The sequence below is a fragment of the Lacerta agilis genome, chromosome 8 (assembly GCF_009819535.1).
Source record: "Lacerta agilis isolate rLacAgi1 chromosome 8, rLacAgi1.pri, whole genome shotgun sequence".
NCBI classification, from domain to species: domain Eukaryota; kingdom Metazoa; phylum Chordata; class Lepidosauria; order Squamata; family Lacertidae; genus Lacerta; species Lacerta agilis.
Window position 1 is genome coordinate 52,351,457 of NC_046319.1, and position 23,202 is coordinate 52,374,658.

Sequence of the window (23,202 nt, forward strand, 5' to 3'; positions counted from 1 at the left end):
CAAAGAACCAACAACTCGGGCTGCCCAGTCTCATGGAGAAAGGAGATAGAAGCCTCGGAGGAAGGGGAAAGTTGGCGGTTGAGGTCAAGGCGGCAGCCGCCCTTCTGCCACCACCATCGCTGCAGCATCAACGTCCCGAACATGTAGTATTTGTTTGTTTGTTTGAAGTGTCCCCGGATTCATTGAAAAAAAATCTGGTAACCTTAGGTTAGAAATAACTGCCTTGGTGCTGACCACAAATTACTTGCCAGGTAGAGCCAGCAAGAAAGCAGCAGGAGTCATTATGGGTGTGGATGGGTGTGTACACACACACACACACACACACACACACACACACACATGGAACGGACAGGCACTCACCTTTCCATTTTACTGACTCATAGCAAGAGCTTGGTAATTAATGGTCTTAATCCACTACTAGATATTGAGAAAAATCTCTTCAATACAGTCCAACAATGCTTTCACTTCAGTGGAAATAAAGCTTCAAGCTACCAGTAATTGTAATCCTTCTGCACTAACCATGCAGAAAGCAATTAAATCCAGCTATTTCTCTTTCTCTTAGGGCCATTTCACCCCACAAATGGTCCCAAGAAAGGGCTGCTCCAAATTATTGAAATTTATACCCTACATTATAGAATGTAGGCCTGGAGCATAAATTTGGTTTAATTCACACTTCCAAAAACAATACACAAACTAAAACACAGCTGTCTTTTGAAATGCATCCTTATCAGAATCTTACAATCCACACCTAAGAGAAACATGTACTACCGGTACATTGTTGCAAAACTTCATGAAGATTTTTTTTAAAAAACTACAAAGTGATGCAGAAAGGTGGTGAACGGAACTTAAGACTGTAAAATGAAAAAAGAGACACAACAAAATCAATAGATTTTTGTTTGTCTATAGCAGAATGTGAATACACCTGGTGAGTACATTGAGAAATGATGTAAATTTGCTGTAAATGGTGTAAAATAGTTTTCTCCATACCACAGCTGTTTATCCCCATAGCTTCAACATTTCTTGAAATTTTACACCTATAGCTTCCAAGATATTAACTGAAGTGAGTTTCAGCACTCTCAGAGCTTAGACCAACATCTCACACCATCTTTTGTTCTCAGATGCAAAGGCAACACTTTAGGTGCTAAGTACCTGTACACCTATACTGCTTAAGTGTCTACTGTTCCTTTTTTAAGAGATCAGACTGGGGACCTAGGCATCATCCATGTGACCTCCTAGGTGCCCCACCAGGTCTAGGTTCCACCACTTGACTATCAAGATCTCCAGTGTAATGATGGCACATGGCACCAGAACCTACCGGTAAATCATTTCAGTGGATTGGGGCTTGGTACAAGCCATGTGCACCCTGGGATATATTCTCCTCCTCCTCCCTGTTCCTGACCCCAGATCTGGCCCTTTTGTCTTTATGAAATGCTACATGGCATGAACACAGGGATCCTGGCTTTAATTGCAGCAGAACAACCAGGAAATAACATTGACAATGATCCTGAGCTGGAGAACGGTCATGCCAAAACTAGATTTAGATACAACCTTACATCACTCAAGCCTGGCCCTGAAACTGTATGACTCATAGTTGGCATTTATTTTTTCCATGTTAACCACTACATCCATGATGAAAATGTGAAAACTACCTGCTTAGAAACCTATGATTCACAACAGATACAGCCTGCCCCAATTCAAATAAAGGGGAGGGGGAGAGGGTTACGCCCAAGGGTTAAGACAGAATGCCCACCTCTGTAATAGAAAATGTTTTTAATTAGAAAAAGGGTTTAAAGAATGCAATCAAATTCTTGCCCTTTCAGGTCTACCGAGACACCTATTAATTCACCCTCCTGCAGATAGTTTATTATCTCTTGCAGCAGCAAGTAACTAAAGAAGTAGAGTAGACTGACCCAAATTGGCATTGTAATTATTTAAGCCTATAAATAGTCATTGTCACTGCATAAATTAAAATGCTATATGGTAATGCCCTCTTTCTGGCTGTGCTGAAGTATGTTGGCACATAATATAATACAATGCAATCAATAGAGCAATTCAAATATGCAGACCTTATTAATCACACCTGCTTAATAGCTGAAAAACCATGTGTTTACATGCCTTTTTTGTTAGCATAAATACTGACTGCAATATATATATAATTTTCTAATGTTCATACAAATCAGCCTTAAACTACCCAATGTAACAAAGTATTCTATAACATATACATATTGATACAACAAAATGAGAGTATTTTAGCTTACACATTGTGAGAGGTTATCTCGTTACAAAATAAAAAATCCAACTAATTTTTATTTTTATTATCATTGCTTTATTAATAATAATAATAATAATAATTTGCTTTTCATCCACCCTTCCTCCCAAGAGAGCCTGGGACAGCAGTCAACAAAGCAATAAAAGCAATACAAACCCTTTAAAACAAACCAAATGCCCCACAATTAACTAATAATGTCAAAGATGCCAGAAACAATGTCTTTAAATTACCCAGTACTGACAAGGCAGCACACAACAGTGGTGTTACCACCAACAGGCCCTCCACTGCCAATCATAAAGCCCAAGATTGTTAGTCGAAACAAAATATTTTTTCCTTCTTCCAGTAGCACCTTAGAGACAAACTAAGTTTGTTATTGGTATGAGTTGGTCTCTAAGGTGCTACTGGAAGAAAAAAAAAATTGTTCCCAAGATTGTTGATACTGAAAATATGCCAACGTCACTCAAGAGTAGTGGGGAAGATAAGCCAAGACACTGCTGTCCTGGATTTCACTTTGCCCACAAGATCACCAGCACCTCCTCATCAAGGGCAGCTTAAACATTACTGACATAAGTTCACTCCCACTTGAGCCAGCAAGTCTTGCCTATATTGCGTTCTATAGGGTTGTCATTAGGCACCATGGATGAACTCTGATCTGGACCTGCTGGCTGAAAACATCTGCAAAAATCCAGAGAGATGCTCCACACAGAAAGCAAGGGAACTTTTAAATCAAAGTGCTGTTTCCGATCATATCATAACCAATCATCCCCAAACCACCATCAATTCAAGAAGCTGTTACATAAAATATGTATCATTTATTTGTTTACATATTTACCACACCCAAATGAACAATGCTACTTCTAAAGGTAATCCCAAGATGTGATGTGTCCAGACTGAAATGACAAGACTACAATACAATACAATACAATACAATACAATACACAAAGCATAATGATGTTCATGTCTTTTCTATGCTATGCTTTTTAAAATAAGACAAACCTGAGTAATGTGCATTAAAGAGCCATCCTTCCTAGTATTGGCAAGATAATAAATATTAAAACAAAAGAAACTGCAGGCTTCATGTGCTTTTAAAATTAAACTCGCATTAGTACTCTAAGGACAGATGGCCAACGTGCATTATAAACTGCAGAACTGCAACCTATCCTGGCCCAAAGCCAAAAGCTTAATGGACGTTCCAAGGCACCAAGTAAGGAAATAGTTCTGTATTAATGTCTACAAATAAGTCAACAATCAATGCTTCAATATTACCGTAAATATGTGATACACCCTTTGAAACTCACTCTCCAGTAAAAGCCTAACCTCAGCTGTAAGCACAACAGCTGAAATCTTAAGGTAGGAATGAAACCCAACTTGTTGTCACAGCTATCAAAACAGATTTACCTTCCTGGTCCATGCAGTATTTTAGTACTGCAGAGTAATTTTTTATCCTATATCCTGTGGTCACCCCAAGGTATAAAATTTTATAAAATGCAGCACTTTAAACCGTAAATAAAAATGGCAGATCAGCAGATAGACAAAAAAAAGAGAGACAAACTGCTTAGGTATTTAGTTCAACAGTTACCATTCTGCTGCCCTCTAAATGTGTTGCACTACAACTCTCATCAGCCCCTGTCAACTATTGGTGAAGGCTGATTGAGGTTCAAACCTGAGAGCATCTGGTACTTTCATCAGCCCTACAACCTCCTCCAATTAAGATAATATGGAAATCTGCAGATAAAACATGGAGCTGTGGGTTGTAGCCAACTACATTCTACTAAAGAGTAGATCCACTGAAATTAGGAGGCCTAAGTTAACAATGTCTAGTAATTTCAAAAGGTCTACTCCTAGTAAAACCTCTCTTTTTTCCAGGTGTGTAGTACAAAAACATTTTGCCACCCCAGCTGTTATGGTGTCTGGCAAACTGCAAGCCTGGGTGGGATGCTGCTTGCACAAGACATGTGGTTGTGTTGCAACATCATGTCTCACACCCAAAGAGTGTTCACTAACAGTTCCTCGTTATCCTGGGGAAAAGTGATAAGGGGGGTGCCACAGGGTTCTGTCCTGGGCCTCTTGTTGTTCAGAATCTTTATAAACAACTTGGATAAAGGTATTTAGGGGATGCACATCAAATTTGCAGGTGACATGAAACTGAGAGGGATAGCTAATGCTGCAGAATACAGAATTGGGATTCACTATGACCTTAACAGACTGGAGAACTGGGCCCAAACTAACAAAATGAATTTTAATAGGGACAAATGTAATGCTCTGCACTTAGGTAGGAAGAACCAGCTGCACAAATATAATGGGGACATTTAGCTTGCCAGTAGTACATGTAGAAATGATTTAGGGGTCTTAGTAGACCCTCAAGCTCAACATGAGTCAACAGTTTGATGCAGCAGCAAAAAATGTGAATGCAGGTTACATCAACAGAAGTCTAGTGTCCAGATCAAGGGCAGTAAAGTAGGGCAACAGGGAGTTCCCCTTAAAATTACTCATTTCTGTGTACAATGGGCACAGTGGCATATAGCTCAATCAAAAGGAGGAGACTTGATGCTCTTGCTTTTGTTACAAACTAACCATCGTTTCATATTATATCCAAACTTGACCACAATGTATTTAGTTTTATCTCCATTTTACAAGGGACGCAGGTGGCAAACCACTGAGCCTCTTGGGCTTGCCTATCAGAAGGTCGGTGGTTTGAATCCCCACGACAGGGTGAGCTCCTGTTGCTTGGTCCCAGCTCCTGCCAACCTAGCAGTTCGAAAGCACGCCAAAAAGTGCAAGTAGATAAATAGGTACCACTCCGTCGAGAAGGTAAAGAGCGTTTCCATGCACTGCTCTGGTTTCGGTCAAAGATGAACGCCGCAACACCAGAGTCGTCTGCAACTGGACTTAACTGTCAGGGGTCCTTTACCTTTTCTAAAAATTTTTTTTACAAAAACATGCCAACTTCATAAACCGTATTCTACCCAAGTCAAAATGAATACAGCCATGCAACATTTCGTAAAAGGAATTAGGAAAAGAGATGTCTCATCTATTTCTGAAATGATATAGCATTTGCTCTGACAGAGCATTCTTTAACCCACTGAGATCTAGTAAGTAGCAATCTCATGATTATTTTACAGCATATGATGGACTCTAAAGAGCTGTCGCTGCAGAATGTTGAACATCTTCAGCTTAGAACTTATAAATTAGAAACAAAAGCAACTGGTACTCATGCAGTATTCCTTCTTGCGTTGATACTCTGGAGCAGAATCTTCAGTCAGCATTGAAGGTATGAGGTTTCAGCCCTTAAGATTTATCCATTTGTTTCTGGTGACATATAGCAGAACGCAAGCAAGCAAACAAACTACTGCCCAGCACATTCTGATTGCCACCAAATGGAAAGCTCTTATTCTTTGTGGAGGTTTCAGCACAACAAAACCTAGTACATCTCTCCAACAGCTTTTGGAAACAACAGGCTGCGTTCTGAACCAAGAATACCAAATGAAATATTCACGAAGTGCATTAGCGCACCAGAGCCTACATTTTGGACAGGCGTTGAATCCAGGCACAATCCAGCACTTCAGAGACCACTAAAGCCTGGCTGCATTTCAATAGTATTGGGGTGGGCAGAGTCTTCACAAAGAAGGAACACTCTTGCTCAGCTATTTGCCCATCCCCATTGCTCAGCCAACAAGGAATGCAGAAATATGAGGCAACGAGAGAGAGCATGGGACACACCTGCCATCTGCCCACTTTCTTCTGATTTTATTAGACTACTGGTAACTCTAACGCAGGGCTGTGGAGTCTTTTTCAGCAAAAGGGAAATGTTCCCTTCTGGGTAATCATCTTAAGTGGGGCACATTCCCATTGCAGGTGGGACCAGAGACAAAAGTAGCACAGCAACAAATGCAAAACAAATGCACATGCTATCTTTCCATGATAGGTAGTTTTACACACACTCCTACAGTTTCTTTTGTTTTAATATTTATTTACTGTAAATACAGCAGCACTCTTTGATGCCTCAACTCAATCAACTGGCATTCCTGCTTACCCTGGGACCAAATAAGAGTGGAATTTAAATAAGAAATGGTTAATGCATTAATACACACACCAGTTTGGGTCATAACCGAACAAATCTGCCTTTGAATGAATCTGTCTGAACATTCAAGAGGTGAAAATTTAATTTATCTCTTGAACAATTCAGTAAGTCAATAAGCAAACTAAGCAAACAATGTTGCTGTGTTTTAGGCAAAAGAGCAATGTTCGGGTGGACATTTTTTAGGATGCACTGTCAATTCTTGCAAGTGAGAATTGTTGCTGAAAGTCCAAACCTCAACCCCTATATTTCCAGACCACCACCCTCCCCACATAGAGCAAAGACTAAATCAAGAGTATGTCTTGCTGTGTGCATTGGACTGATGATCATTTGAAACAGCCCAATGGTTGCCATAAAGTCCATGAACTCCTGAGCTAGATCTGAGGCATCCTCACTGTGGATGCTGAAGTCACCTTAAAGCACAGCTCTTGTTTGCTCTAACCTGACATCACACCCAATTCAACCTTGGCCAGCTCAGTCAGGGAGGCTGATTAGCAGTATGGTGGGCAGCACAACTAGAGCATCCCTAGCCAGTCTCTTTTGCCCAACACCAGATGCAAGTTTGAATACATGGGCAACCAGAGTGGAGTTAAATTTAGCCGACCCACTTCCCACACCCAGGTCTTAGTGATGCACTAAGCCAGCCTCCTCATCTACAACAGGATCATGGATCAGCAGGGTTCTGTTACGGACTGACCTGACATTCAAAAGTAGAACCACTAGACTGTTGGGGACAGTGGCAAAGCATCCATTGTTACCAGCAAGAGGATATCAGGCACAAGCACCTATCACAAGGTGAAGGGCTGCGTACCTGGCTTCAGAAAAGCAGCATGAGGGCTCTGGCAATGCCCCAGAGCCCTCCTGTCACTCTCAAAGCCTAAGTACTTGCTAAGCTTTGGGAAGGAGGCACAAGGGTTCCAGAGTCCTTGTGCTTCCTTCCCAATGTTGGCTAAACTCACAATCACATTTTTGCACAGGTATGTGAGGGGGGGGGAGGAACAAATAAATGGAGAGGTGGTTTCTTCCTTCCTTCCCCACCCACCTGTGAAAAGCTGTGATCACATAAGTAAAGCAAGTTACCTGTACTCGATATGATTTTTTTAAAAGGTACTTTTTGAACAGCTAAAAAGCAGAATGTATTCCTTGCAGATTTAACCACAGCGAAATAACCCAAAGTGTACAGCTCAGTATAACAGATTTTGCATAATGCCATTAAGCCTGTCATCTTACTGGCAATTCTGAAGCCAAAGATTTAAAAGCTGAAGAGATTGTGGATTCACCGTAACACTAAAGGAACCCCAGTAAACATCACTGTGCCTATTATTACAAATGCATTTCACATTTACGGGATGTGTCATCTTTAATTCCAGGCAGATTAAGTGGGAATTGCACTGAGCACAGACTAATACCTGAAATGTAGCAGTGATGTCAATACAAAATCAAATGAAATATTGCAAGAGAAAAAACAGCTGCTTGAGAACAGGACCTCTTTGTTCTGCACTTTGGGCTGCTTTTCCCACACTAGTTCTGAGGTATGCATCTTAGATGTTTTAAAAGTACAGTTAAAGCATAATGTGCGAAGGGAACAGGCATGAGTTTGCAACCCCCCACCCCTTAGGCTATGTTAGAATATAATGTTATAACTAGGGTTTAGTGTGATGAGGTGGAGCCATAGCCAGTCTTGGACTTATGCATTCCCTCTTCTTCCTCTGACACAACCACATGCTTCTGCTTTCATTTTCAATTAACTGCTGTCATATGGCCCCCCAAACTGTGGTTAATTTTCACTATGATTTGTTGAAATGAGAAAATCTCATTAAGCACAGTTTGAAGTTGGTGTGTTTCAACAAACCACAGCTAAGTTTAACCATAGTCTATCAAGTTTGAACCATCACAACCACCTGTACTTGATTGAAAATGAAAATTAAAGCTTCTAACCTCCTCCCGTACCCATAACCAGAGGAAGACAAAGGAGGATGTAAGCCCAAGATCACTGTGACTTACATTCACTTGGGAGGTAGGACCAGCTGCAACTTTCTCCCAAGTCTTCAACTGGTGGAAATAGTCCATCACTCCTTATCATGTGAAAAGGCAATTAGGCTTCTTCCTCACCTTATGATGACATGCCTTTCAACAAACCCAACATCCAACCATTTTCTGTCATGGTGGAAGAATAAATTTAGGGGTATGGAATTTCTCTGAAGGCCTAGTCCTAATTTAATTACAACATCCGATTGCAAGTGGTCCTCCAGCTACTGCTCAGATTTAAGATTGTTGGGGCAGGTCAACAATTTAAACAAGAAAACAACAAAAATAGATTAAAAGAATAGAATTTTATTTGTAAGGAAATTTATTCCCTAACAAAGGCTAAAGGTTAAGCAGCTACAGATCAACACTAAGCAAGCTGATGTGCCTTCCTGATTGATGGGACCCCACTCCATGGAATGAAAATCCTATTTTGATCACAACCTCCTAAATTCTTGGTCAGCTCCTCCTCCGTGATCTACACAAATAATGACATAACCTTCAGTATCTGATAGGTTGGGGCCTTCAAATGGATTTGGTATTCTCATTTTAGTAATTAGGGTTCAGGCTCAGGTTGTTTGATGCTGAAGCAACACCAGAGCTTTGTGTTCCTCTAGCACAGCCTGAGTCCTGCCATTCCTCAGAGCAGTACAACAGAAAGGAAGCCATGTGTTCCCCCTTAATGACTCTCCTTTTTTTTAACCATATTGGGAGGGTCCTAAGGAACCCCAGTGGTTCACTGGTTGCTGCACCCCATGAGCTCAATAGTAACCTATGAAGGCATGCCTATCTTCAGTGCCACACTGTCTGCCTTCAAAATGGATATGAAAATGAGAAAATGAAATCCCTCCAAAATACAAAGACTCATGTACCCAAGAAAAAACTCACCCCACTCTCAAGTGACAGGAATCTACTACAAGATTCCTCATCAATTACTCTAATGGGAGCCATTTCCGAAACTACCGTCTTTTTGTATCAGCCATCTAAGTTTATTACTGCTAAATAATTCACATAATTAACCAAGATGCAATTTGGCATGCCTCTCCCCAATCAACAGTAAAAAAAAAATATGGTTTAAGAAACAAGTTCAGATCAGCAAGACACTCAATTGATTAACAGAAGAGGGCAGGGAGCCTGACGGGCTAAGACCTTGGGCCAAATAATACTACTGAGCCATTCAAAGCACAAATTTTATAGACATCCACTCCTGCTAAAGCCTTGATTGAAAAGAAAACAGAACTTTACAAGGATGTAGTAGCTGCAGTTCTGTCTGCCTTTATTTGAAAGTCTGGAATCCTAATGAATCTGCCAGTGCCACCCACTACAACACAATGGTGCGGTGTGGTGGGGAGATGAAGAGGCAGCTGATTAAGTAAAGGAATAATGTTGAAAAGAGGACAGATTGTACTTACACTTCAAATTCAGTACAAGAAAACCCAAATTCTGTACTGAAAATAAGATTGTGCATCAGTATTACTTACAATCACTTGAAGCTGCTCACCAGAGATTCAGATAAGAGTCTCCCCCCTCCCCAGCCTTACCTGGGGAATCTGGGGGCTGAACTTGAGAACTTATGCGCACAAAGCATGAGCTCTACCACTGAGCTACAACTCTTTCCCTAAAGAGAAAACAGATGCAACAAGGGAGGCAAACACAGAATTCTGCCTTCTGGAATTGGTGGCTTTTTGCAAAGATGGGTCTTGAATGCAGCACATAGTTCATGCTGATAAAATCCCACCAACTTCAGGGAGGTTTAAGCAACCTATGTGTGGAATCCTTTTCCAAACCTGACTGTCTCATACTAAAAGTTTTGATCCTAATATTTAAAGCATGAATATTTGAAACATGTAGACATTGAAGGCAGAATGCACATACCATTTGTTCGTCATCACTGAAGGAGGAGAGGTGAGAAAAGAACTCAGGGAAATTTACAATTAACTTCACAGAACATATCCCTTTTGATAGGAAAATGTGAGGAAACTATCCTGGTACTTAAAAGTGTTGCAATCCGTACAGCTCAAGCACTTGCTTCCCCCCAAAGCTGGCAGTAACCCATTACTGTTCACTGCTGATTCTGATACTGTTTACACTTCATTACACAAAAACCCTTACCTGTATATCTGTATCCTTTACAGGCTCTAGAGGCTCAAATGTTGTTACAGCACTAAGACTCTCCAACCGCTGGGAGATGTGGGAGATGTCAAGACCTCTGGACCCAAGGAGAACTGATCTATAAGAGACAGGAAAAGGCAGGAGGATGAGACTACACATACTTTCAGTGACAGAGCTAGATCCAGAAGGACCCCAAAATTATGCACTTGCTCCTTCAGGGAGAGTAGCAATGCCACCCATCTTCCCAGGATTCAGACTCAGTTTATTAGTCTTCACCCAGCCCACCACTGCATGCAGACACTGGTTCAAGGCCTTCTCAGCCACTCCCAGCTCAGATGTTACAAAGAAACAAGAATTGGGTATCATTGACGTACTGATGACACTTTGCTCAAAAACTTCTGATTGTTGGAGGAACTGGACATGGGGAAGAGATTCATTTCCTTCATGGAAACAAATCACTCCATGTACTGAATTGCTGGAGCAGCTTTGTACTTGTACAGTGGTACCTTGTTTTGAGTCCGGGATCCGTTCCAGGGCCCCAGACGCTCGACGAAAGGGACACTCGACAAAGCGCCACTTTGTGCAGGCGCAATTTAGCATTTCTGCGCATGCGTGAGCAGCAAACCCGGATGTAACCCTTTCCAGTACTTCCGGGCTTGTCACGGACGTTCGCCGAAATGGATGGTCGACGGGGCAGATGTTTGCGGAGGTATTACTGTATCTGTATCTGCAAAGCCTACAAGCTATATGTATTTATCAGCATCCAAAACTGCATTACTGAAGCTTTATCTTCTGCAGAAGTAAGCTAGTTTGGACCTTAAGCTGCCTTTGTGTGGTGACTGGAACTGGGGGCAACTTCCACTACATGGGCATCTCACCTCAGACTCCCAACAGCTTCATGTAAGTGTTAAATGGCATCAGAGACAATATAGTGCTCTGCAGCACCAGTAGTTCAAAAGCAAAGGGCTGAGAAGCAATAATCCAGTGCTACTTTTTGTCCCTGGAGATACAACCGGACCAACTGTGAAACAGTGCCCCTGATACCCATCTCTTGTACAGTCCAGGAGGATACCACTGTCAATAGGATTTACTACGAGAAACAGGTTCACAATCTCCCCTCTCAATAGAGGTCATCTATCAGGGTAATCAAGGAAGATTCATTCCTGAACCCAGGTTGGAATGGGTACAGATAATAATTCACCCTTCCTCCCAAAATGGTGCCTAGGACAGCCCACAATAAAATTACATAAAAGCAATTTAAAAATACATCATAACACATTCCACAGAGAATATAAAAAGCATGACCTTCAAGGCAATCCTAAGCATATCACTCAGAATTCAGTCCCAAGGAGTTCATTGGGGTTTACTCCCTAGTTAGGTCTGCTACTATAAGCATCTTACCAACAAGACCAAAAGCTTCAAGAAAACCAGGAACTTACGCCTTGACATCTGCCGTCTCCTGGGAAGTGCGGGTCAGTGTCCGGGAGCGCAGGCGCTCTCCTGCTTGCTGGATCTCTTGGAGGTTGCGTTCGACATGAGGAAGCTCAGCAATGCCCTCTGTTTCTGCTGCAAGCTGCTCTGCCTGCTGCAGTAGCTCACCAAACCCTTCTCCATCCATTTGCGAGACTGCACACTGTGTGGACTGACCTGAGGGAAATGGGTATGAAAAGGCACCTCAGAAAGAATGGAATGTACAATCATGACAACCTGAAAAGGCTACTGCCAACAACAATATCAGCCTCCAATTAACCCGTGTGAAAAAAATAACAGAGTGAAGCTTGCTCTGGTCAGTTTTATGGATAAAAGCAAAGTATTTCCCAGTCCATCACCTACACATCACTTAAGCATAAACATGCACTGGTAACTGTAAAGACTGTAAAATTTCTAGTGACTGTCATTAAAAGAAAGGTCTCAGTGATGGTCTCAGAGTTTTAAATTGTATAATTTTTAATTTGATTCAGCAATTTATGGATTTGTAAAGGCTGGTGGCTTATAGAAATTTCTATCTATCACTGGAGAGGTGGTATGGTAAGCTCATCGCACAAAAGGCATTGTTACTCGACTCCAACGAAGTATTAACTGCAAGGATAGCTTAGCATCCATACTACAAGAAATATACAGAACAGGGGTAGCATAGGTAAGTCTCTCTTAACAAACCTGTCATGATTTGCTTTCTCCTTTAAAAAATGAAATCTGAATGTAAGCTTATTAAAAACTTCACTTATCATCTTGGATAACTTTAAGAAGAACTAGAATAAATGATGAAGGATAAGGCTATCGGTGTCATGATGGCTGTATCCTACTTCCAGGCCTGGAAGAAGAGTAGCATGGGAACAACAGCAGGAGAGCACTAGAACCCTCCTGTACTGCTTGTGGGCTTTTCAAAGGGCCAGATAAAGGCCTCATTTGGGTCCCCGGCCCTGTTCTAAAGCAAGAAAGGGAGAGCCAGGAACCAACACTGCTCTACCACGGAGGCTTAGCTGCATAGCTATGTCACCTCAAAGACCTGGAAGCAATGGACACCAGAGCCATTGCCATAAAGGTGACACAGGCTGACTGCCACGGACCACCATGAGCTGTGAGCCAAGCAGTCTGGTTCTAAATTTAAGCTCTGATCATTGGCTCACAAAGTGGCTTCAGACAAGCCCTAGTCCAGATATATTATGGGGATATTGATTATGATTTTTATGATCTTAACACGTCTATCTTACAGGGCTGTTATAAGGATGAGTCAGCTAAACATGAAGTTAGAGTGTTTTGAAATAAATGTTATATAAGTTATTTGTATTATTATGACCAAAAGGCCCTGAAGCATCAGTGCTACTCCCCTTTCCTCAAAAGTTCCTCAAGTTCAAGTCTCTGAAATTTATATGTTTGTTGACAATTTATATTCTGCTTAGTGACAATTGTCTCTAAGCTGTGTACAGCAAGTTTAACAAATAAAATAGAGATAAACTCAGATAAAAACTATAAATAGAAATACTATGTGGTCTTTCAAATGAGCTAGTCTTAAAACAAATTACAGGAGTGGGATCTGATCATCCAATTCAAGCTTTGATCCCAAGTGGGTGCTTTATACTTTCTTCTATATATTTCAAGCTTAAGATCCAGGGAAAATCTACAAATCTAGAAAATATTGCTGTAGAGAAGGGCTGTGCTTTTGGGCCCTGCTCCTGAAGTTCCAGACCTCCTATAAAAGCCAGCTCAGTGTTGTAGTTGAAACCCTTGCAGATTTCAGAGGAAAGACTTACCAGCAGCAGCTGGCAAAAATCTGATATCCTAATCACAGTTATCTTCCAGAAAACCCACAAGGGGCTCCCATCCGACATTAACACTTTTCACATGTATTCCTGCGTAGGAGTCATTTCAAAGAACTCTCAGGGAGGAATAAGTTATGCCAAAACAAGCTGCAATCTGTTAAGTGCTTTAAAAGCCAGAATTTATAAAGCTTGATTTTCACTGTGCCAACCCCACTCCACAGTCTTACTTTTCACTTCTGTTTGTATTGATCTGCCTGTGGTAGTTTTATTTCTCTTCTTATGTGAAGTTTGTTGATCTGTCCAATCTAACCTTTTGTGGAATTCCCAAAGCATCTGAATTAGCCCATCTTCCACTCTGTTTAAGGCAACATTTCACTATTAGGGTAGAAATAGAAGCAATACTTGATCGTTCAGACAAACTGATAATAGGTATCAGTATATGATGGGGTGGAAACCTTTCTTAGTCTAAGGGCTGCAATTCCCTCATGGGTAAATTTCTGGGTGATACATGCCTCTGCTGGGCAGGGCCTTACAGGAAAGTAGGCACAGGAACATATATGATTATTCACTTTGCACAGTAGGCTATGTTCAGTTAGAGGTTTCTATGCACACTTCCATCTCTCCATCCAGGCAATCAAAAGTCATTATTACAGTTCCAGAATGCAAAAAAAGCATTTGAGGAGTGTATGGAACAGGGCTGATCAGAGGACTGTAGCCTAGGGAGGGGTGTGTGGCCTGAGCAAAGCCCCAGTGCACAGTGAAAGAGGCCTGGAGGGCTGCCTTTGGCCTCTGGGTCTAAAGTCCCCCACCCCTGATACAAATAAAGCCATTTCCCCACATGCCATGACTCTTAAGGGTGACCAAGAAGCAGAATCCAGGATAGAGCTTTGTAGGTAAGAACAGGCTTCAGTGACTGGGGTCTGGAAGGGCAGATAGCACCCCAATATGCTTGTCCCTACAGGGAAGTGTGCAGTGTGCACACTGGAACCCAAGGCGCAGAGAATGTATATGCCTTTCCCCAAAATATGGCCTACCCATCCTGATGAGATTTTGCTCCTGAAGAAGAAAAGCTAATCCCAGAATTCATGCAAATGCCAAAAAATGCAAATAATCAGGCTGGCTCCAGACAATGGAGACCATGTGAACCTCCCCTATCGCCAGGCCCTGGGCTCTTTGCTAACGTAAATGGCCATCAGACTTCAATAATCCAATAAATAGCGCAAGCGGCTGCCATGGAAGCCAGGGAGAGAGCCAGGTCACAGAGAAAAGGCAATTTCATGCCCTGCAATGCAGTACAGGATGTCGCCTCAGCATCTCCTTGCAAGCTGCTTCCCCTTTGGCAGAGAACAACTGTGCACCGCTAACAGAAAAGCCTCTGCTGGCAGACAGTGACCGAAGCAGTTGCCCTCCCACCCAGTTAAGGCTGCCACCGCCGGTTCCAGAAAGTGCAGCAGTGCGTCTGATACTGACAGACGGAACAGCACACGCTCCACTTTGATCCGGTTCACTTCTCTTTTTCATTAACTACATCGTCGGTAAGACGACACCAAGAGCACCAGCAAACTTCTGTGACGACAATGAAGCCAATAAGTATATAAAGCAAAGCACACTCCATGGGCTGCTTCCGATGATGCATTTCCCTGCTCTCGCTTTTAAACAGCACACAGGGAAGCAACCATAAATCAGTATAAAACACACATGCAAATCTGTAAAAATGCTGGAATGATCCTGAGAATATTGCTAGATTTAACCCACATCTGGCCCTTCTTCTATCCAAACAGCAAGAGTGGGGTGGGAAGGGCAGTAGGTGGAGAAAATCGGAGTGAGGATCAGGCATCTCTCAAACCAGCCTTGCTCAACCTCACTGAAAATTATTAGAAATGTAAAAAGGTGCTGTTACATTTATTTTAAAATAAAATAGTACTTTTATTTAAAAATAGTACTTTTAAACTGAGCTGTGCAAAGGTATTGGTAAGGTTAGCTGATAGCACTGGATCACAAAATGTGATTCAGAACCTGGGTTAGCCTCGATCAGCCATCCCCAAACTGATGTCATCCTGATCTGTGGACTACAACTCCCATCAGCCCTAGCCAGCAGTTATGCTGGCCAAGACTGATGGGAACTCTAGTGCAAAATGTTGGCAGGGTACCTACAAAGGCTGGTATTTGTACCAAGGAAAGCTTGTCCCACAAATCTCCAAATAAAACTGCATTTGAATCAAAGCCTTGGAATTCTATACATTTTCTAAAAGTTAAGGTTTTAATAAAAACAATATAATAAACATCTCTGTAACTGGAGCCTCTTTATACATCTCTGTTCCACGGGACTAAATTATGAGTCAGGAACTAAACTACAGCTGTAGGAAGCCTGTAGAAACCTAGTTTTCAGCACTACCCTAGCAGGGAAGCTTGAAGGGGTAAAAGAAAACTCTGATATACATAGTTCCACACAATATAAATCTAGCTGGTGAGAGTCAGGTTTGGTTTTTAAATGGTAGGTTTAAAAACAGATAGAAAGCTCAGTTTTCCTAGGTTAAAATGGTTAAGCAGTTTTGTATGTGAACGTTTCAACTCTCGGCTCATCTTAAAAACAGCTAAAACTACGGCAGTCTCATTCACAAAAGCTGGAATTCAAGCTACACCTTAAAACTTTGCCGCCACCCCCCCCAAAAGTACGAGCAGACAGTAATGGATACTAGGAAACAATTTTAATAGCACATTGCTAAATACCGGGGGAAGGACATCCTGTTTCATTAAAGCAAAATGGGAAAGTGCTGCCTCGGCTGAAGCCTCCCTTATATCCCTTGGATTTTGCAATCTGTGGGGAGTGAATTCAGGAGGCAGGATCCAACAATAGAAGGCTAGGTCTGATTATGGCAAATTTTGAATGAAGACAGCAGCAGGGGCAGGGGTGGGGGCGAGATACTTAAGTGCTCTTGTTGTTCAATGGCTATTTAGCCCTGGACCAGCCAAGAAATAGGGGGCTTTCTTCCCAAATGACAGGATTCAATATTTTCCAGACCATTGGTGCACAGGCGTTATAGCCTTTACATGGATAGAATTTTACTGCATTCAAGGGACTGCAGTCAGACTTTTAATGTGGTTGCTCAGTATGGAAAGCAATAGCACAGTCATGAGCGGAATGATGCCAGAATCATCACATCTGGCTGAGGAAAAAGCAACAACTGAGACCCCAAAGAGTTTGATCTGGCAGAAAGTAGTAAACTAAGTTCTCTGAATCAAATAGTAGTCCAAAAGTCAGGTAGAGCAAAACTCATCAAAAACAAGATTGAAGATCCGTCAATAGTTTCTGCTGCATTAAGCCAATATCTGTGCTCTATAACAAAAACCTCCATTAAAATGAAACTATAATGTTTGGAAAACAGAACAGAGAAATAGCCAACTTCTAAGAAAAATAACCAGCCTACAATTTATCACTTGGTGAAACTTAAGAACATAAGGGCCTACAGATTAGGACAGCATCCTGTTCTGACGGTGGTCAGAAATATCAAACAGTGCCTGAGGGCAACACTGCTCTCCCCTGTAGGGCTTTCCAGCAACTGCACATGGCTGGATGGGTCAATTACCTGGTAAATGGAATGCTGGGCCATTCATTTTCCTCTAGTTGATAAATGCAACTCTTGCCAATATACAATGCATGTGCATATGTGTGCGCGTGCAGCTCATTCATGTTGATTATGTGTCCATTTATAAAGGGATCTCTTGTTCCAGAATAGGAACTTTTTTCAACCTAAGGGCCACATTCCCTTTTGGGGGTCATATGTCAGGGGGAAGTAGGGCCAGAGGCAAAAGTAGGAAGCAATGAACATAAATCAAACCTTTGTACAGTACACTAGTTTCTACACACACACTAACACCCCACTCTGTATCCTACACAAAAGTAAGCAAGAGGCATTATCTGAGTTCAATGACACATTCCAGTCCGGCAAAAACACTCAAGCAGAATTTGAAGCAAGACTGGTGAGAGGTGTGACCTGGGCAGAATCCCAAAGGAAGTCTGGAAGGTAGCAGCCTGGGGTTCCCCACTCCTGCTACAGCACTTTTTTCAGTGACAGATTGAAAGTAGAAGCTTCTGGCTTGATTGCAGTAGAGAAGGAGGTCCCCCAAGGCTGGCTAAGGCAGAGAATGAGGCCTGTGCTTGCTTCTCCAACACTGCTCTCTGCTTCTCAGCTATGCAGCCTACAACTATACCTGCATTGCAGATGGGGCTTCACTTGCTACTCCAGTTGGCCTCTCTCATACCTCTGATAAGTTGCAGCACACTGGACCAAAAGGTTAGTCTCTAATGCTCTAAACCATTTTTTTAGAACCTCTTTTACTCCTCCCCTGATTCTCATCCATTTCAAATCAAGGTTGTTGCCACCAGCTGATCCTTCTTCAACTTGATTCCTTATCCTGGAAGAGGCTTACACAGGTCTCTCTCCTCCACCACCCTTTTTTAATAAGGCAACTGGCAATCACTATGTTGGGGAATCATTACTCAAGCAAATACAAAAAGCATTTGTGGTTGCTAGGCAGGGAAATAGAGTTTCTTTCCTTTGCATCCACTAAGAACTAAAGGCAACAAAATTTCTCTCTCTCTCTCTCTCGCTCTCTCTCTCTCTCTCTCTCACACACACACACACAACTCCACATACATGCCAGACAGTTTCCTGTTACTCTGAGTGCATAGGTAGAGTAAAAGTGTGAGGTGGAAATTGTGCCTGGTGTTACCTGTTCAGTGTTCATGCCACAGCCATACCTAAAGGTGTTGCAGAAGACAATATATCTGTGTGCCATTCCCCAAGTCCCACTCATTTAAACAATGTTGAGGAGGAGGCATTCCTGGTGGATTGCATATTAAAAGGTAAGCTCCATCTTGAAGAAAATAAAACTGGAGCACGAAATTAGAGAAGATGCATGCTGATAGGCTGCCTTCAAGATTAACCACTCTAAAATGACTGAGAAGGAAAAGAGAATGTATAATGAGATTTAGGATAAGTCCTAAGAAACATTTCACAAAGCCCAGACAATTTAGGATTCATACAGAGACTCCATTCAATTACGATAGCTCTAGCCCTGCAATGCAGGTTCACTTGATAAACACATACAACACCAATGGACAATGCACATTTGCAATGTAAAACAATCTTGTGTAGTAAAGAAAATGACATTGTGCTATTTCAATGCACAGCCCACTCTGCAGAAAGGGACAAAACAAGTCACATTGCTTTGTACACAAATTCCAGTTAATAACTCTGTTGCTGAACATCAAGAACTTCCCATATTGTGATAGCTGAGTTCATACCAATCCTATAGTCTGCTTTTAGTAGTGTATTTAAAATTCCTCCACCTAAGTCCAAGAGAGTTCAGACACATTCAGCTCTAAAAAGAGTGCTAAAAGCATTCCAATTAATAGTGCAAGATTCAACACTACATGTCTCTCTCTCCCCACCCCCCCCCCCCCCAACACACAAGCATGCCTCTGGGGTGCTCCAGCACAACACTGCAAAATAATTTTTTTATGCCCACTAACTAGAGCAAGATTTCATAGCTGCAACATCACTTCTGTGTCAAGGACCTTTGTGAGATTCGTCGCAAGAAAGGAACAGGACTAATCATTTTGGCAAGGTAGTTTCCACGCTGTTTTCATGCTGAGTTAACTAGTTAGTAATGAAGAGTTATTGCAGCTTTACATAATCCTGCTGAAAAGCAGGATGTGCAGTGTTCAGTCTTTTCTAAAGAAAGTAGCAGACATCTTGAAAAATAAAGGTGCATACCGTGTTGCCTCAAAAATAAGACATACCCATAAAATAAGCCGTAGCAGGATTTCTATGCATTTGCGCAATATAAGCCACACGCCAAAAATAAGCCATACCCCGAAAATAAGACATAGTGATGCAGCACCTCCCTTAAGACGGCCTGGATAGGCGTGGCTATGCAGCATACTGACGCGGAGCGGTTAAAATAAGACATCCCCTGAAAATAAGCCATAGTGTGTTTTCTTGAGGGGGGGGGGAAATATAAGACAGTGTCTTGTTTTTGGGAAAACACAGTAGTTTGGGAATTCTCCTGGGCCCAACCACCTTCTGAATACCAACGAAGTAGCTGTGGCCAGAGGACATTCCCCCATTTAGGCTGGTGCACCAACTATGTTCATTTCTGTATCTAGCCACAGTAACATGTCTTGGTTACATACAGACTGTACTACTGCAATGTACTACATGAGGCTACCTATGAAGAGAACCTCTGGAAGCTTTAACTGTTCCACAGTGTGGCTTGGGATGCTCATGAATGCGGGAAAATATTGTGGTCACTTAAGGACAACTGCTCTAGTTAGCAATACATTTCCAGGTACAATTAAAGTTCTGGAGATTACCTTTATAAACCCCAAATGGCTTGGAGTCCAGGGAACCTAAAGGAATTCCTTCTCCCATACACAAGATGGAGAGGCCCTTCTCTATATCATGACGCAGGGTGATGCTATGTTCGTTGGCACATGCAAGAGGGCCTTTTCTATGGCTGCATCCCAGCTGTGGAGATTTTCCTGTGTGGCATTCAACTGCCCCTTCACTTTTGAGTTTCCACCACTTTCTGCAGATTTGCTCAGAAGATAGTCCCACTATGCTCAATGGGCTTTATTCCTCCATTGTACACAGAGCTTTGACACTACCCAGCAACAACCAGAAGCCTGCTAAAGTGAGGCAAGGATCTAAACTGTGTTATCTCAGAGAGCTAAAACAACGAAGTGTCTTATGGCAGTTTAATGACTAACAAATTTATTATGATAAACAGCAGTGTAACCAAGTAGCTATGAGACTTGAGTTGTAAACTCTTCTAGATTCACTGAGCAGCTGTAGGCAATACAGTCCCTCTCAGTCTCATCTTCATATATGTTCATATCCTTGTTTCTGAGAGTGCAAGTCTAGATGTTCGTATAAAGAGGTAAGTCTATAAGTTCATAAGACAAGACAAAGCACACAACTTCTGCTTTAAAGAATTTGTTGTATCTAACTATAGCCATGTGAACATACAAAATCTCCCTCATACAGACTGAAGACCATTGGGCTCATCTAGCTCTGTGCTGGTAGTGGCTCATCATGGTCTCAGGTGAAGCCTCTTCCATCACCTACTTTATCTGGAAGAACCGTTGATTAAACACGCACCTTTTACGGGCAGAACTGGCAGCTTTAGGAGAGGTTTAGAGAAATCCAAGGCGACGGTTACCAGTGGCTGCACAGTCCTTTGCATGTCTACTCAGAAGTAAGCTCAATGGGCCGTACTTCCAGTTAAACCTGTGTAGGTCTGCAGCCTAAGTGGTTTTGGTGACAAATCCACAGAGGAAGAGGAGGAGGAGGAGGGTCATCTGCTACTGTTAGCCAATGATTTCAAAATAGAGCTTCCAAGTACAGGGGTAGTCTGGCTCCGCAGTTTCTCCATGGTGTTGGGGATAAGCAGGAAAGGGAAACCCTCACCCCCGCTATCTAAACAAAATCGAAAATTCTTTCTAGTAGCACCTTAGAGACCAACTGAGTTTGTTCCTGGTATGAGCTTGCATGCACACGAAAGCTCATACCAGGAACAAACTCAGTTGGTCTCTAAGGTGCTACTAGAAAGAATTTTCGATTTTGTTTTGACTATGGCAGACCAACACGGCTACCCACCTGTAACCCCGCTATCTAGTGAGCGACAGCTGTTTGGAAGCAGGACGCTGCGTCAAGCGGCTCCTTCTGCCCCGGCGTTAATGGTGTTCGGCACCTTAAAGCAGGGCGGGAAGGGTGGAAAGGCGGCACATCCGGGTACTAGGGCCTACGGCTGAGGAAGGAAAGAAGGGGCTGTAAACGCGTGCCGGGTGGAGACACGCGTGAGGGAGGCTAAGGTTTAAAGCTCCCCTCAGTTGGGTCCGCTCCCCGCAATCCCCCAGCCAACCGGCCTCTTACCGTTCTCGCTCCGCTTCCTCGGTCCGCTGCGAGCCCGTCACGTCAACGCTGTTCTGATCCCCGCCTCGCGCTCTGATTGGACGAGAGCCCGGCTTCTCCCAGCAGCCACCGCGGCCCCCTTATTTCCACGCTAAATTTATTAAGGCACTAAGAAAAGCGGACAGTTTTTGTTTGTTAAATAAATAAATCGGGGGCATAAGACTTGTCCCACTGCTTAGAGTAGATCCGGAAAGCAACCTCTTCATTTCACGACCGCGGGAGGTAGATGGAGGGTCAGCGGCTGTCGAAAATGCCCGGATGTGAGCGAAGGCGAGGCAGCCACGCTCCCGCCGGTTACAATCACTACTAGCCAGGCTTGGTTGCCATGGAGACAGGAGGCCCCAAGAGCTTCATATCTCTTGCGGAGATTTGGGAAGGGAGCAGTTATTCTCCCTCCCCCACAAAGATGCTCCTGCTGCATTCATCAATCAAATAGGAGCTTAAAACGGAAATGTTTCATTTATAGATTTAGGACAAGCCACCTTTCAAACAGGCGATATTAAAATAGTAACAAATCAAGGAATGCCCGTAGCATTAAAATGTACAAAATAAACCAGAATGACAGAGAAAAAGCAGTAAAATATATTGAAATGTTTTTTACCAGAAGGCTCAGCACCCCACCATACAGAGCAAAGATTTATTGCATCCAGTGTTGCAGTGGCATCTCAAATATTAAGGCTGCAATCTTATGCACATATATTTTATCAATTCTTATATTATGGCACACTTATGAACATTTATTATATATATAAAAGACATTAATATTCTTGTTACAGGTAGGTAGCCATGTTGGTCTGCCATAGTAAAAAAAAATCAAAAAAAATCCTTCCAGTAGCACCTTAGAGACCAACTAAGTTTGTTCTTGGTATGAGCTTTCATGTGCATGCACACTTCTTCAGATACACCGATACTTCAGATACTTCTGTTTCGGTGTATCTGAAGTGTGCATGCATGCACACGAAAGCTCATACCAAGAACAAACTTAGTTGGTCTCTAAGGTGCTACTGGAAGGATTTTTTTTATTTTTTATTTTGTTCTTAATATTCTTATTACAGGCTGGTCCTAAGAAAGATGCCCAACTGTGGACGTTGGAGTGTATCCTGCATACAGGCAAAGTAACCTTACTGTGGCTTACTTCTGAATACTGTAGACTCAGAATATAGGATTGCACTGTAACAAATTCATTATGGTTTCAAGACCACAGTCCACTTCATTGTGGTAAAACCACCTCCATTCTTTGTTGAATAAATAGTGATGCACAAGATACCCTATGAAGCTTTCTAGCTATGAAATGCAACAAGTGCTTAGACCAGTCACAAGATCTTGGGTCATTCTACACATTGTGGAATAAGCATCTGGAGGAAACAAAATGATAGCAAAGTCGTTGTGCACTATGCTTTGTTACCGAAATTGTGTTTTATTGTGTGATGCTTTTAATGCAAGCCACACTGTGAGGAAAGGTGGGATATAAATATGAGG

General features: G+C 42.3%; 1 protein-coding gene across 1 annotated transcript in view; it reads right to left on the reverse strand.

Annotated features, from left to right (window-relative positions):
- The window catches only part of NUP93 (nucleoporin 93), a 73,659-nt gene extending 51,816 nt beyond the window's left edge, over positions 1-21,843 (reverse strand). The window contains exons 1-3 of the mRNA XM_033157461.1: positions 21,685-21,843; positions 11,924-12,131; positions 10,485-10,602 (exon numbers count right to left, since the gene is read on the reverse strand). Of these exons, the coding sequence (XP_033013352.1) occupies positions 10,485-10,602; positions 11,924-12,102 (297 nt within the window). The 5' untranslated portion in view covers positions 12,103-12,131; positions 21,685-21,843. The remainder of the gene's footprint in view (positions 1-10,484; positions 10,603-11,923; positions 12,132-21,684) is intronic.
- Between the last annotated feature and the right edge of the window lie 1,359 nt (positions 21,844-23,202).